General features: G+C 41.6%; 1 protein-coding gene and 1 long non-coding RNA gene across 4 annotated transcripts; both read left to right on the top strand.

The window, feature by feature from the left end:
• Positions 1–881: 881 nt before the first annotated feature.
• LOC138585368 (uncharacterized) lies at positions 882–1,719 on the top strand. The gene is made up of 3 exons (XR_011305593.1): positions 882–997; positions 1,097–1,125; positions 1,312–1,719. It is a non-coding gene; the product is annotated as an uncharacterized lncRNA (long non-coding RNA).
• Positions 1,720–8,114: 6,395 nt separating this feature from the next.
• LOC138584675 (T-lymphocyte surface antigen Ly-9-like) lies at positions 8,115–15,094 on the top strand. Of its 3 annotated transcripts, XM_069656966.1 has the most exons (10): positions 8,115–8,191; positions 8,405–8,746; positions 8,879–9,121; positions 9,286–9,336; positions 11,379–11,672; positions 11,770–12,042; positions 12,171–12,266; positions 13,746–13,847; positions 13,947–13,975; positions 14,162–15,094. In XM_069656966.1, the coding sequence occupies exons 1-10, from the start codon at positions 8,131–8,133 to the stop codon at positions 14,258–14,260; spliced, it is 1,590 nt and encodes a 529-aa protein (XP_069513067.1). In that variant the 5' UTR covers positions 8,115–8,130; the 3' UTR covers positions 14,261–15,094. The 3 variants fall into 3 exon arrangements, with proteins under 3 accessions (XP_069513067.1, XP_069513077.1, XP_069513084.1); XM_069656983.1 differs by lacking the exons at positions 8,115–8,191; positions 8,405–8,746; positions 8,879–9,121; positions 9,286–9,336 and adding exons at positions 9,950–9,999; positions 10,743–10,823; XM_069656976.1 differs by lacking the exons at positions 8,115–8,191; positions 8,405–8,746; positions 8,879–9,121; positions 9,286–9,336 and adding an exon at positions 9,863–9,999.
• The last annotated feature ends 782 nt before the right edge of the window (positions 15,095–15,876 follow it).

Raw genomic sequence — 15,876 nt, 5'->3', positions numbered from 1 at the left:
CAGGAAAGCAACATGTTGACGCTGCTCTGGTTTATCTGTCTGTAATCTACAGTAAGTACTGACATCTAAATGTTACAGTTCAAACTGTCTTGTTGGAATGATAAACTGAAACTTTATAAAAGTTCTGATTACAGTGAGGAAGTTAATTTCACTCGTTTTCTTTCTCTCACAATCTTTCACCAGTTGAAAGACAAGAGTCCATCATTTACTGCTCTGTGTTCACATATAGAGAGTGTGGACACACAGTGCAGTGGATCTATAAGGGAAGTATGAACAACACGGAGACATCACAGCATACCTGTTTAGCCAGATTGACATTGACAACTCCTCATCTCTATCAGAACTCTGATGAGCTGCTGTATTGTAGCGTGACAGATAATAAGAGCGGACAAACGCTGCTCTGTAATGTTGGCCCACAGTCCTCATGTCAGACAACAGGTACAATTATTATTTTTTTATTAAACAATATTCTGTCACAGTGAGTCTTACTTCAGTTGTTAGTTGTATGTTTGAATTTTATGTTTTTTATTTCTTTAAATCACATTAAACTAAATCAAAGGAAGCACATCATCAGGGAGAGACGAAAGGCCAGAGGACGACACTCCAACAAAAGCAGGTAGAGACAAACGTCTCACATCTCTCTCTCCTTATGATGCCTTAAGTGTGAACGTTAGAGCCACACTCAGATATTCTCTACAGCACACACGTCTGTTTTAACATCTCTCTCTCTGTGCCTCCTGATGAAGTCTGAGGTATGAATGTCAGACTGACACTTGTCTGCAGGTAGAGAGATATTAGAGATGTTCACGGTGGGAAAAGAAGAAGCTGATTCTCTTTTGGCTGCAGGATTTCAAATGAAACAGACTGATGATGATTTGAATGTTTTTATTCTAAGGTCCAGGATGGTTAAGGTTTACGATTGTGTCCGTGGGATTAGCAGCGCTCATCATTAGTGTTGTGGCGGTCAACATATGGGCCAAGGTGAAGACAGCTGAAGGTGAGAACCTTTTCAAATGTTATTTTTATAAACTACAAGATTTGATAAACCTGGATTTACACTCAGGAAACTAAAGTCGACTCTTTTTTGTCTTTACAGGGAACAAAACACAGACGGACGACGATGCTGTGAGTTTAAAAACTGAACAATGAAACACTTTAGTTTGTGGTGTTTGAAGGTTTCCTGTGGTTCTATAAATAGAATAACAACAAACAGAACGCTTTGTTTTGAATCTGAGTGACTGCGGGGAAAAGGGGCATTTATTTCTATAGTTTTATGTCAGTATCTCAAACAAGTTGTTTTGCTTTTCACAGGTGCAAAATGATGACGATGAAAATGATGGTTCAGTCATCTATGAAAACACTGGAGGCCCTGCTGCTACTGTCAGACCTTCAGTGATCGACAACTTCTGATCAATATCACCTCAAAAAAAGAAGAAAACAAGACAAATTATAAATCATTTAAAGTATTGTTTCAGTGTAAGATATTTTAGGATTTCAAACATTTGTTTTTGAGGTGAAACTTTGCCAAAGTTTCTCTTTGTGCTTGTAGAGAATAAATGATTTTATTTACAGCTCTCATGTTAGCTTGTTAGATGGTCGTAGGTTTGAATGAGCTCCCAGCCTGAACAGAGTCTCTTTATTATAACTAAGATATGATTTTAATAAAGCTCATGCATTATGTTTCGTTTTCCTGGATCATGTATTTTACAGTGGTTATCTGAGCAAGATGTGTAAGATTGGAAGGCGTAGCCTGAGACTTTAAAAGGACTTTTGTAGCTTCATTTCAAAAGCTTTAGGAGGCTTACCTGGTGACCAATGAAGGGTTAAAACCTACAGAGCTCTGCTGCTGTTGTGCCCACATTCACATTACAAAACTTCTACATCAGTTCTCAGAAGAACAAACTGAGCCGAAATGAGGAACAAACATTTCTAAGACCACTTAAAAACAACAACAGACCAAGTGTCACAATTCACTGAAAGAAGGTTGGACTCACTAACAACAGGAAGTTGTTTATTTAAAGTCTCTACAGGAAACACTTCAGAGGGTGAGAACAAGAGACAGAGAAGCAAGATGGGTCACTTCACGAGGAATAAAATGTCTTTATTTGTGACACTGGTGCTTCTGTTCACAGGTAAGAAAATACTAAAGACAGAAATGTTTGTAATGTTTCTTTTAATAATGTCATGGCCAAGAAAGCTGGCGGTGTTTAAATGTCTTGTGTCTATGTTGTCTAATGGTTTCCTGCTTTATTTTGAAATTCTACTCTCCTCTCGTTTCAGGTAACTTGCCCTGCCCCTTGTGTTTTTCCCGCCAGTCTGATTGTCTTCCCTGCCCTGATTGTTTCCACCTGTTCCCCATTACCCTGTGTATATATGGTCTGTGTCTCCCTTTGTCTGTTGCCAGTTCGTCTTGTCTCGTGTGCCAGTAAACCAGCTCCGTGCCGTCATCACTTCAGGAATTGTCAGCATTTGCTCCATGCCCGTCTTGTCAGGTTTTGTACTTTTATTTTGATACTTTGTCAAGCCCTTGGTTTTGTTAGTAGGTTTTCCTCCTTGTGAGTGATTTTCTGTTGTTCTTTAATAGTGACCTTTTTCCTCCTTGTGAGTGATTTTCTGTTGTACTTTAATAGTTATCTTTTTCCTCCTTGTGAGTGATTTTCTGTTGCACTTTAATAATTAAAGATTTGTTTATTTTCTACTTTTGCCTCCTGAGTCGTGCATTTGGGTTCGAGTCCTTGTTCAGTTGTGACAGTACGAACTGGCCGTTAGATTCTGGGTGGTACCCAGAGGTGAGGCTGACGGTGGCTCCAATGAGTTTGCAGAACTCCTTCCAGAATCTAGAGATGAACTGGGGCCCCCGGTCTGACACGATATCCTTAGGAAATCCATGGATATGAAACACATGAGTCATCATAACTTCTGCTGTCTCTTTGGCAGAGAGCAACTTAGGCAAAGGAATGAAATGAGTCATCTTAGAGAATCTATCCACCACTGTGAGAACAGTGGTGTTACCTTCAGAGACCGGGAGCCCCGTGACGAAGTCCAGAGAGATCTCAGCCCAAGGACAAGTAGGGATGGGGAGTGGCTGCAGCAAACCCATCCGTGCTCCGGAGGAGGTCTTGTTGCGGGCGCAGATGGGGCATGCCTCCACATACTCCCGGACCTCTTGCTCCATGGAGGACCACCAAAATCTCTGGGAAATGGCGTGCATGGTTCTTTTGACACCCGGGTGGCAGGTGAGTAGCGAGGTGTGAGCCCAATGGATCACCTGTGGACGCATAGTAACAGGGACAAACAAGCGATTCACCGGACAACCACTAGGTGTTGGGTTCTCACCATTAGCTTGCTTCACCTCAGATTCTATTTGCCAAGTCACCGCTCCAACCACACGGTTCAGTGGTAGGATGGGCTCAGGTTCCTTGGCAGTAGGCTCGGGGTCAAACAGACGTGACAAGGCGTCGGACTTCGTGTTCTGGGACCCCGGCCTGTAAGACAGCACAAAGTTAAAACGATTGAAAAACAATGTCCATCTAGCTTGACGGGAGTTCAGTCTTTTAGCTTTGCGAATGTATTCCAAATTTGTATGGTCAGTCCATACAACAAAAGGATTCTGCGCCCCCTCTAGCCAATGTCTCCACTCCTCCAGAGCCATTTTGACAGCCAGCAACTCACGATTCCCAACATCGCAATTCCTCTCAGCCGGCGAAAGCCTCCGAGACAGGAAGGCACAGGGGTGAAGCTTGTTGTCCTTCTCAGAGCGTTGGGAGAGGACCGCTCCTGCCCCATCATTGGAGGCATCCACCTCCACCACGAACTGTCGGCTGGGATCAGGAAGTGTGAGGATGGGAGCGGTGGTGAAGCGTGTCTTAAGCTGCTGGAAGGCCTCCTCAGCTTGAGGGGACCACTGGAACGGAGTCTGTGGAGATGTGAGGGCATGGAGAGGTGCTGCTATGGCGCTGAAGTTTCTGATAAACCGCCTGTAAAAGTTAGCAAATCCCAAGAATTGCTGAACCTTTTTGCGGCTATCAGGTGTAGGCCACTGAGCCACAGCGCTAACTTTAGCCGGATCCATTTGCATCTTTCCAGGGGCTATGATGAAGCCAAGGAAAGATACAGTGCCGGCATGAAACTCACTCTTTTCAGCTTTAACATACAATTGGTTCTCCAGCAACCTTTGGAGGACCTGGCGTACATGGCCAACATGAGAGTCCGAGTCTGGGGAATAGATCAAGATGTCATCCAAGTAAACATAGACAAAGTGGTTCAGGAAGTCTCTCAGAACATCATTGATCATGGCTTGGAACACCGCAGGAGCATTGGTTAAACCAAATGGCATAACTAGGTATTCATAATGACCACTAGGTGTATTAAAGCCTGTCTTCCATTCATCCCCCTCTCTGATACGAACCAAGTGATAAGCATTTCTCAGGTCCAATTTGGTAAAAATCTTTGCTTGTTGAAGCTGATCAAAGGCAGATGACATGAGTGGCAGAGGATACCGATTTTTAATAGTGATGTCATTAAGTGGCCCATAGTCAATGCAAGGTCTGAGGGACCCATCTTTTTTCCCCACAAAAAACCTGCCCCTGCCGGAGATGAAGAGGGGCGAATAAGGCCAGCCTTTAATGACGACTCAATATATGCCGTCATGGCCTCCCTTTCAGGGCCAGAGATTGAATACAGTCTACCTCTAGGAATAGGGGCCCCAGGGATCAAGTCAATGGGGCAATCATAAGGTCTGTGAGGAGGAAGAGAAGTAGCCTTACTTTTGCTAAAAACTTCCCCCAGCTCATGGTAACATTTCGGAACTGATATCAGGTCAGGGTGTTCAGGGTCTGTGTTAGGATGAACAGAGACAGTGTTAAATACAGGTTTCATACTCAAATCAGGACATGACTTAAAACACTTCTTTGTACACCCCTCAGCCCAGTTCAAAACTTTCCCAGTACTCATGTCAGTGTGTGGGTTATGTTCCTTTAACCACGGGAAGCCCAGAATAAGAGGGTACTGGGTAGAATGAAACAAGTGAAAACACATGAGTTCATGGTGGTCACCTACAATGACTTCGAGAGGTTCAGTCTTATGAGTCACTTTTAATATCAAGCTCCCGTCAAGAGCACTGGCCTCTAATGGCTGGGATAATTGCTCAGTGTTCAAATAAAGTTTTTGGGCAAAATCCCAGTCAATGAGACTCTCATCAGCCCCTGAGTCAATGAGCACCCCAAGAGAAATCGTGGTGTCATGATGTTTTACCTTGATATCCGATAAGGCTCGGGGAGGGAATTCAGAGGAGGAGAAACGGCTCACCAGTACCCTCCCGACTACTGGCGAGCCTGCCCTTTTGCTGGACACGTGGCGAGGAGATGACCTTGCTGCCCACAATAGAAGCACCGTCCTTCCTGCAGACGGCGACGACGCTCCTCTGTTGACAGTTTGGCTTGTCCCAGCTGCATGGGTTCCTCCTGCCGAGGAGCCGGTGGAGGGAAGCGTGTAGGGCTCTGCCAAGTGGCTGTAGAAGATGCAGTATGGGTTCGATGGCGATCAGCCAAAGATGTCATCTGGTTGCGGTTCTGTTTGCGCTCCTGTAAACGGTTGTCAGTTCTTATGGCTAGAGTTATGATAGCGTCTAGGGAAGATGGTAGGTCCAGAGGCACTAACAAATCTTGAATCTGGTCAGAGAGTCCTTTAAGAAAGACATCATAAAGAGCCGTGGAGTTCCATCCACTGTCAGTGGCTAGGGTCCGAAAGCGGATGGCATAATCAGAAACTGAGTCCATACCTTGTTTGATGTTACTCAGTGCACGAGCTTTCTCTCGGTCGGATGAGGTTGGATCAAAAGCTCCCCTCAGAGCCTCTATGAATTCATTGTGGACCCTGATCTCATCTCTGACTTTTACAACAGTCACCTTCAGAGGCCTGGTCCATCAGGAGCCGTCCCTAGAGGGAGGGGTACTGTCATGGCCAAGAAAGCTGGCGGTGTTTAAATGTCTTGTGTCTATGTTGTCTTATGGTTTCCTGCTTTATTTTGAAATTCTACTCTCCTCTCGTTTCAGGTAACTTGCCCTGCCCCTTGTGTTTTTCCCGCCAGTCTGATTGTCTTCCCTGCCCTGATTGTTTCCACCTGTTCCCCATTACCCTGTGTATATATGGTCTGTGTCTCCCTTTGTCTGTTGCCAGTTCGTCTTGTCTCGTGTGCCAGTAAACCAGCTCCGTGCCGTCATCACTTCAGGAATTGTCAGCATTTGCTCCATGCCCGTCTTGTCAGGTTTTGTACTTTTATTTTGATACTTTGTCAAGCCCTTGGTTTTGTTAGTAGGTTTTCCTCCTTGTGAGTGATTTTCTGTTGTTCTTTAATAGTGACCTTTTTCCTCCTTGTGAGTGATTTTCTGTTGTACTTTAATAATTAAAGATTTGTTTATTTTCTACTTTTGCCTCCTGAGTCTAACAGACATTGAAGTCAGACGGCTAAGTTTGATGTTTATTTGAGGCATTTTGAGTTCAGAGTTTAGAAACATTTGGTATGGCTTTAGAGTTTAATGTAATCCTCTCACATAACTATTAATAAAATGTTTTATCATTGATATTTATCTCTAATTTCAGCAGCAGTAACTGGACAAGGTCCCTCCTCCTTCACTGTCAGAGCTGGAGGTGAAGTCACTTTGCCTTGTGGGAATGTGATGAAAGATCAGCAGAACTGTGACAGAACTTCTTGGCTTTTCAGTCGTAATCCTGGGAGAACAGCATTACGACTGATTACACACGGGAATATAAGTAAAACTCAGATTTCAAAAGATCATTCTGACAGACTGAGAGTCACAGCGGACTGTTCTCTGGTTGTAACAAACATCACACGTGAGGATGTTGGACGTTACGCCTGCAGACAGCTCAACGAATCGGGAAAGCAACATGTTGACGATGCTCTGGTTTATCTGTCTGTTATTAACAGTAAGTACTGACATCTAAATATTACAGTTCAAACTGTCTTGTTGGAATGATATACTGAAACTTTATAAAAGTTCTGATTACAGTGAGGAAGTTAATTTCACTCGTTTTCTTTCTCTCACAATCTTTCACCAGTTGAAAGACAAGAGTCCATCATTTACTGCTCTGTGCTCACATGGAGAGTGTGGACACACAGTGCAGTGGATCTATAAGGGAAGTATGAACAACATGAAGACATCACAGCGTACCTGTTCAGCCACTGTGACATTGACAACTCCTCATCTCTATCAGAACTCTGATGAGCTGCTGTATTGTAGCGTGACAGATAATAAGAGCAGACAAACGCTGCTGTTGAACGTCCCCCAGAAAACAGGTTTATAGTTTTGATATTGTTTGATGAATTTTATGTTTGAAGTGTACACTTTTCTTTCTCATTAAGTCTGTTAATGATGTAAACAATGTGGTTTTCTTTTATTTTGTTTTAATTTTGATTTATTTTTCCTTCATTACATTATATCACGAACAACAAAATTAAAAGGAAGCACATCACTAGGGGGAGACAAACTGGACGACACTCCAACAAAAGCAGGTAGAGACCAAACGTCTCACATCTCTCTCTCCTTATGATGCCTTAAGTGTGAACGTTAGAGCCACACTCAGATATTCTCTACAGCACACACATCTGTTTTAACATCTCTCTCTCTGTGCCTCCTGATGAAGTCTGAGGTATGAATGTCAGACGGACACTTGTCTGCAGGTAGAGAGATATTAGAGATGTTCACGGTGGGAAAAGAAGAAGCTGATTCTCTTTTGGCTGCAGGATTTCAAATGAAACAGACTGATGATGATTTTAATTGATTGGAAGGTGTAGCCTGAGACTTTAAAAGGACTTTTGTAGCTTCATTTCAAAAGCTTTAGGAGGCTTACCTGGTGACCAATGAAGGGTTAAAACCTACAGAGCTCTGCTGCTGTTGTGCCCACATTCACATTACAAAACTTCTACATCAGTTCTCAGAAGAACAAACTGAGCCGAAATGAGGAACAAACATTTCTCAGACCACTTAAAAACAACAACAGAGCAAGTGTCACAATTCACTGGAAGAAGGTTGGACTCACTAACAACAGGAAGTTGTTTAAGTCTCTAAAGGAAACACTTCGGAGGGTGAGAACAAGAGACAGAGAAGCAAGATGGGTCACTTCACGAGGAGTAAAATGTCTTTATTTGTGACACTGGTGCTTCTGTTCACAGGTAAGAAAATACTAAAGACAGACATTATTAAAAGAAACATTACAAACATTTCTAACAGACATTGAAGTCAGACGGCTAAGTTTGATGTTTATTTGAGGCATTTTGAGTTCAGAGTTTAGAAACATTTGGTATGGCTTTAGAGTTTAATGTAATCCTCTCACATAACTATTAATAAAATGTTTTATCATTGATATTTATCTCTAATTTCAACAGCAGTAACTGGACAAGGCCCCTCCTCCTTCACTGTCAGAGCTGGAGGTGAAGTCACTTTGCCTTGTGGGAATGTGATGAAAGATCAGCAGAACTGTGACAGAACTTCTTGGCTTTTCAGTCGTAATACTTTGGTAACAGCAGTAGAACTGATTACACACGGGACTATAAGTACAACTCAGATTTCAAAAGATCATTCTGACAGACTGAGAGTCACAGCGGACTGTTCTCTGGTTGTAACAAACATCACACGTGAGGATGTTGGACATTACGCCTGCAGACAGCTCAACGAATCAGGAAAGCAACATGTTGACGATGCTCTGGTTTATCTGTCTGTTATTAACAGTAAGTACTGACATCTAAATATTACAGTTCAAACTGTCTTGTTGGAATGATATACTGAAACTTTATAAAAGTTCTGATTACAGTGAGGAAGTTAATTTCACTCGTTTTCTTTCTCTCACAATCTTTCACCAGTTAAAAAACTGAAAGAGTCCATCATTTACTGCTCTGTGCTCACATATGGAGAGTGTGGACACACAGTGCAGTGGATCTATATGGGAAGTATGAACAACATGAAGACATCACAGCGTACCTGTTCAGCCAGAGTGACATTGACAACTCCTCATCTCTATCAGAACTCTGATGAGCTGCTGTATTGTAACGTGACAGATAATAAGAGCGGACAAACGCTGCTGTTGAACGTCCCCCAGAAAACAGGTTCATAGTTTTGATATTGTTTGATGAATTTTATGTTTGAAGTGTACACTTTTCTTTCTCATTAAGTCTGTTAATGATGTAAACAATGTGTTTTTTTAAATTTTGTTTTAATTTTGATTTATTTTTCCTTCATTACATTATATCATGAACAACAAAATTAAAAGGAAGCACATCACCAGGGGGAGACAAAATGGACGACACTCCAACAAAAGCAGGTAGAGACCAAACGTCTCACATCTCTCTCTCCTTATGATGCCTTAAGTGTGAACGTTAGAGCCACACTCAGATATTCTCTACAGCACACACGTCTGTTTTAACATCTCTCTCTGTGTGCCTCCTGATGAAGTCTGAGGTATGAATGTCAGACGGACACTTGTCTGCAGGTAGAGAGATATTAGAGATGTTCACGGTGGGAAAAGAAGAAGCTGATTCTCTTTTGGCTGCAGGATTTCAAATGAAACAGACTGATGATGATTTTAATTGATTGGAAGGTGTAGCCTGAGACTTTAAAAGGACTTTTGTAGCTTCATTTCAAAAGCTTTAGGAGGCTTACCTGGTGACCAATGAAGGGTTAAAACCTACAGAGCTCTGCTGCTGTTGTGCCCACATTCACATTACAAAACTTCTACATCAGTTCTCAGAAGAACAAACTGAGCCGAAATGAGGAACAAACATTTCTCAGACCACTTAAAAACAACAACAACAGACCAAGTGTCACAATTCACTGGAAGAAGGTTGGACTCACTAAAAACAGGAAGTTGTTTAAGTCTCTAAAGGAAACACTTCGGAGGGTGAGAACAAGAGACAGAGAAGCAAGATGGGTCACTTCACGAGGAGTAAAATGTCTTTCTTTGTGACACTGGTGCTTCTGTTCACAGGTAAGAAAATACTAAAGACAGACATTATTAAAAGAAACATTACAAACATTTCTAACAGACATTGAAGTCAGACGGCTAAGTTTGATGTTTATTTGAGGCATTTTGAGTTCAGAGTTTAGAAACATTTGGTATGGCTTTAGAGTTTAATGTAATCCTCTCACATAACTAGAGGTCGACCGATAGTGGATTTCTAAAGGCAGATATAATAACGATAGTTTGTACGAGGAAAAAGCCGATAGCCGATTAATCGGCCGATATCTCCCTACCCCACGAAAAAGAAAGAAACTAATTTAAATGAACAATCTTTATCTTTATTACACATCAAATGAATGGTTATTATCATCACGGAAGCTTTCTGGCATATATTTGGGAGAGAAAAAACATAAGAATCTTATTTAAAAAGCAAATGTGTCGTTCTGCGTCAGTCTCTCTCTTTTCCTTTAACTTTACCTACACATTGTTGTTCACACTGTCACACCTTCATATATACCTTTAATTATTACTATCACTTATTGTGAGAACAAACGTGCTACATGTATATGAATGAGGGAGGAGGCTGCAGAAACAGAGCTGAGCAAACAAATGTATTTATATCAACTCAGAAATTTAGAGGAAATGAAATCCTGTAATTAAATAAATTCAGCATCTCATACAGAGAGACAGAGTACACAGTGACAATGAGGAAGTAACACATCACCAATGACAGAAAGAAGACTTCTACTTTCTTTAACACGCACCAGAAGAACAGAAACAAGAGAGGCACGATGATTCACTTCAGATGGAATAAATGACTTTGTTTGTGATACTGCTGCTTCAGTTTACAGGTAAGAACACAGAAGAACCACAAACACGATAAAACATGACTTTATGAAACATTTATTCAGAGGTGGGTTGTTTTAGTACTGCTTATGTAGCGTTTTCAGGTATCTGATTTTCACAGTAGTATACATTTTACCCGACAACACTGTTGACTCCTCCGTTTGACGACAGATATCAGCACTTTCTACCCCTCACATTTATTTTATAACATATTAGGTAAAACATTGATTGTTACGTCACATGATGTAAAAGATGAGATAAGACGAGACAATGTTTCAGATCACTTTCTCATGTTTTATTCCATCTGAAGTGAATCATCGTGCCTCTCTTGTTTCTGTTCTTCTGGTGCGTGTTAAAGAAATAAGAAGTCTTCTTTCTGTGACTGGTGATGTGTTACTTCCTCATTGTCGCTGTGTACTCAGTCTCTCTGTATTACATGCTGAATATATTTAGGTACAGCATTTTGATTGTTAATACGTCACATGATGTGAAAGACGAGATAAGACGAGACAAGATCTCAGATCACTTCCTCGTGTTTTTCTCTGTTATCTTTCCCACAGCAACAACAGGAGAATTTCATTCCCTCAACAGAGATGGAGACGACGTCACTTTGCCTCCTGGAAATGTTACTGATGACAAGACACGCTGTGATAGGACTAACTGGGTCTTCAGAAGAAGTATAGAACTGGTTAAAGATGGGCAGATTCTTAAAAGTAGTGAAGACAGACTCAGTCTTACAGCAGACTGTTCTCTTCTTATAAAGAAGGTCACAGTGGAGGATGCTGGTGTTTACTATTGTCAACAATCATATTCAGGACAACAAGACACTCTGGTTTATCTGTCTGTTGTTAACAGTGAGTATTTGTGTCATGATTTCTTCAGATCAAACTGTATTTTAGGACTACACAGTGAAACATTACAATAATACTTTATCTTTCTGCTCTTCATCAGTGATCGAACAGAAAGATGGTGAGTGGGTGATACTGTCCTGCTCTGTGTCGGCAGCTGACAGGTGTGAGTACACAGTCATGTGGCTGTATGAAGGTGAACAGGAGGACATTGAAACATTCCCTGCAGAGTGCTCGCTTACTGTGAGATTTCGTACTTCTTTGTTCAACCAGAGCTCAAAGTATCTTGATTTGTTCAAGTGTGAGGTGACAGATGGTTACACTCACAAAAAGCATCCGTTTGACTTTAGTCCTCAGTCCTCCGATGAGAAAGCAGGTGAGATTATGATTTTATCGTGTGAAACCACAAAGTATGTGTGAGTTTTTGATTCATTTAAAGATTTATGATGACATCAGTTCAGAGGGTACATGTTCTTCTCACAGATACATTATTCATGTTTCCAGGTGAGGATGCTACAAAACCATCAACAACACCTCCAATAAGAACAACTGAGAGCAGCAAGACAACAGGGACCGACTCAACAAGGCCTGCTATCAATGGTACGCCAACAACACAAGGAGAAGAAAGTAACTTATAATTCTTTTCGTGTTTCTCTCAGCTTCTGGAGCCAAAACTTTAACAATCAGGCCTTAATCATGTAACTCCTTTAAAGAAGCACTAGTTCAGAAATGTTGACAGTCAAGGGCGCGAGAACATGAGCATCAGAGCGAGAAGCAAGATGGGTCAATTCAGAAGGATTAAAGTGTCTATTTATGATACTAGTTCATTTTTACTGGTAAGGAACTTCTGAACAGACATGATTTAAAGAAACATTACAGACAGCGCTGACTGACATTGATTTAAGTCGAGCTGCACAAGCGCTGCCCAGATGCACCAATTTCCCACCTAAATTTAGCGCGTTGACGCAGGTTTTTCAGAGGCGGGAAGACCCGCTTATAGATGCCGATTGTCTCTTTTCCCACTGCCAGTGAAGTATCCTCCTGTCGATCTCTTTTCTGCTGCGTCACTGTCTGACGTCACAAACGCAGCGGAGACAGGGTTAGTAACCAGTGAGGATGTTACAGTTGTTAGGTCTTTATTGTATCTATTACTCGTTCAGCCTGTTTATCAAACGTGGCGCCGACAAATTTGGAACGATGTTCGAGCGCTGCTCGGGCGGAGAGGGCCAGAATTTGTAGCTGAGATGACGAGGAGCCGCAGAAGTTACTGACGGAGCATAGCATCGCGCCGAAAAGGGGGCGGAGATTAGCGTGTCGTCACGGGTGTCGTCATCAGAGCTGAGGTGATAATTACCCAGTTCTACTGCAGAGTCATTTGACCCGGGTCTGAATGCTGAATGCAGCATTTCTCACTAAGCGAAAAAGAGGGGTGTTAGCAGGTTTTTTGACCAGTGGGAAAGCAGCTTTAACGATGCTTTTTCCATCAGCCAGCTGTGGTTGGTCTGTCAGAGAGGGTAGGCGGAGCTAAGCGGCTGCTTTTCCGCTCTCTGCAAGTGTTGCGAGTAAACAGTAATCTACTATGGCTGAACCAACAAAGAAAAGATGGATGACTACAGATACAACTTCAACAAGAAGTGAAAATCCAAAGAAGAAGAAACAAACTCGACGCTCAGATGAAGCAAACAGTCTGAAAAGGAAAGCGACCGTCAGCCAGGAAAATCAAGTTGCAGTTCAAGTTCAAATCGAGTTGCAGAACTGTCTGGATATCTGGGAAGTGTGCTCCCACAATTAGCGTTTATCACCATAAGTGTCACAAACGAGAACGAAACTGAGATCTTCGAGATTACAACTTTAAATACCCTCAAACTAATCAGGGGGCTGAACGAGGGGAGGAGTTGATCTACTTCTCTGGTGGTGCATTCAAAGCCAACAGTGAGAAATACATTAACCTGTTAAAGTGTTCGTACTACTCATCTTTAGCAGCAGTAACTGGACATAATTCTTCCTCCTACACAGCCAGAGTTAAAGATGATTTCAAATGAAACAGACTGATGATGATTTGAATGTTTTTATTCTAAGGTCCAGGATGGTTAAGGTTTACGATTGTGTCTGTGGGATTAGCAGCGCTCATCATTAGTGTTGTGGCGGTCAACATATGGGCCAAGGTGAAGACAGCTGAAGGTGAGAACCTTTTCAAATGTTATTTTTATAAACTACAAGATTTGATAAACCTGGATTTACACTCAGGAAACTAAAGTCGACTCTTTTTTGTCTTTACAGGGAACAAAACACAGACGGACGACGATGCTGTGAGTTTAAAAACTGAACAATGAAACACTTTAGTTTGTGGTGTTTGAAGGTTTCCTGTGGTTCTATAAATAGAATAACAACAAACAGAACGCTTTGTTTTGAATCTGAGTGACTGCGGGGAAAAGGGGCATTTATTTCTATAGTTTTATGTCAGTATCTCAAACAAGTTGTTTTGCTTTTCACAGGTGCAAAATGATGACGATGAAAATGATGGTTCAGTCATCTATGAAAACACTGGAGGCCCTGCTGCTACTGTCAGACCTTCAGTGATCGACAACTTCTGATCAATATCACCTCAAAAAAAGAAGAAAACAAGACAAATTATAAATCATTTAAAGTATTGTTTCAGTGTAAGATATTTTAGGATTTCAAACATTTGTTTTTGAGGTGAAACTTTGCCAAAGTTTCTCTTTGTGCTTGTAGAGAATAAATGATTTTATTTACAGCTCTCATGTTAGCTTGTTAGATGGTCGTAGGTTTGAATGAGCTCCCAGCCTGAACAGAGTCTCTTTATTATAACTAAGATATGATTTTAATGAAGCTGTGCTTCATAACCACTCATGCATTATGTTTTCTTTAACTGGGTCTTGTCATTAACAGTGGAACTCTTTTGTTTTAATGGGGACACATTTTAGCTCTGCAATTCATTTTCTATTACTGTGTGTTTGAATCACGCTGTGTTGGAAAACATTTTGAAGTTTTATAATCAAATGTTTTAGTGTTGAAGTTATATAATCATAAGATTTATAAATTAAATGTTTTAATGCCTTAAAGTTAAAGTTTTACGGTCAAGTTTTTTATAGTTGAGGTTTAACAGTCAAGTGTTTTATAGTTAAGGTTTTATATTCTAATGTTTTATAATAAGTTTTTATAATCTAAAGTGTTAAAACTCTAAAATAGAATCCTAAGCTGAGAAACTCGCTGGGCTCAGTATGAAAGCCAGGTGCAGGGTTGGCAGCTGGCCAAGAAGAACAGGTGTCCCCCCCAGCCCCTCCATTTTCTGTTGTACAGTGCATGAACGCGCCTAATTGGCCGTAGTGAAGAAGAGGCCTGCAGAAAGGTTGGAAATGGGTCAGGCAAAACTGAGAGGAAACCAACTGAGGGAAGAGAGCCAGAGCGGGGGGGGGGGGGTCTCCAACAGGTGTTGGGGCAAGCTGAAGCCCAGCGAGGGAGGGGCTTAGAGTATATAAGACCCGAGCGGCTGACCCGTGGGCAGTCTCGTCCGGATGGACTCGGGTTTATTTCGTTGTATTTATACGGGAATAAACTCTTTCTGCATCAGATTCTGCCAGTCTCTAGTGTTTGCTTGCCTGAGTTTTTGAAGACTTTGAATATATTTTTTAACCAAGTTTTCTAACCTAGTTTTAAGAGTTTTTCAACCATGTTTTATTATCTATTGGAGATTGAAATTAAGTTGCAGATAAGAGAGTTTGTGGAACTTTTTGCCACAACAGCTGGTTACAGTTTGATTCGTTTTAAAAATGTTATACATATTTTAATGTATTTATTTTCCTGAAAAGAACACGCCATTTTGCCATTTAAAGGTCAGACCTTAGCCACGATTGGCTGACAGTATTGCTGCACTGTCACTCCAAAGATGTGAAAACATGGCTGCTCTAGGATCGGTTATTCGGCCTTATATGTACGAGCCAGAATCGGCAGGAGGTGTCGGAATGGTAAGAGGTAATCTTGACAATGACTTGACTACAAACTTGTGCGAGAGGGCAGCCTGAGGTGAATGATGACGATTGGTCGATTTCAGCGAAAGCAGGGTTCTACGTAGAAACCTGCAGCTGTTCTGAACGGCCCGTTTCAGAGGCAGAGGAAAACTGTAACTCTGGAAAAACACGGAATTATGCAGTTTTCCCTTTTTCACTGTGAACAATAAACTCCCAAACAT

The sequence above is a fragment of the Semicossyphus pulcher genome, unplaced genomic scaffold (assembly GCF_022749685.1).
Source record: "Semicossyphus pulcher isolate SPU_LCO1_2020_fin unplaced genomic scaffold, fSemPul1.0.p SCAF_11, whole genome shotgun sequence".
NCBI classification, from domain to species: domain Eukaryota; kingdom Metazoa; phylum Chordata; class Actinopteri; order Labriformes; family Labridae; genus Semicossyphus; species Semicossyphus pulcher.
This window is presented reverse-complemented; position numbering and strand designations above follow the sequence as displayed.

Bases quoted from the DNA above. Each gene is read 5' to 3' on its own strand.
- LOC138584675 (XM_069656966.1), top strand. From the start codon at position 8,131: ATGGGTCACTTCACGAGGAGTAAAATGTCTTTATTTGTGACACTGGTG. The intron at 9,122-9,285 runs GTTCATAGTTTT...CAAAATTAAAAG, and splicing joins GAACGTCCCCCAGAAAACAG to GAAGCACATCACCAGGGGGA. The intron at 9,337-11,378 runs GTAGAGACCAAA...TCTTTCCCACAG, and splicing joins CGACACTCCAACAAAAGCAG to CAACAACAGGAGAATTTCAT.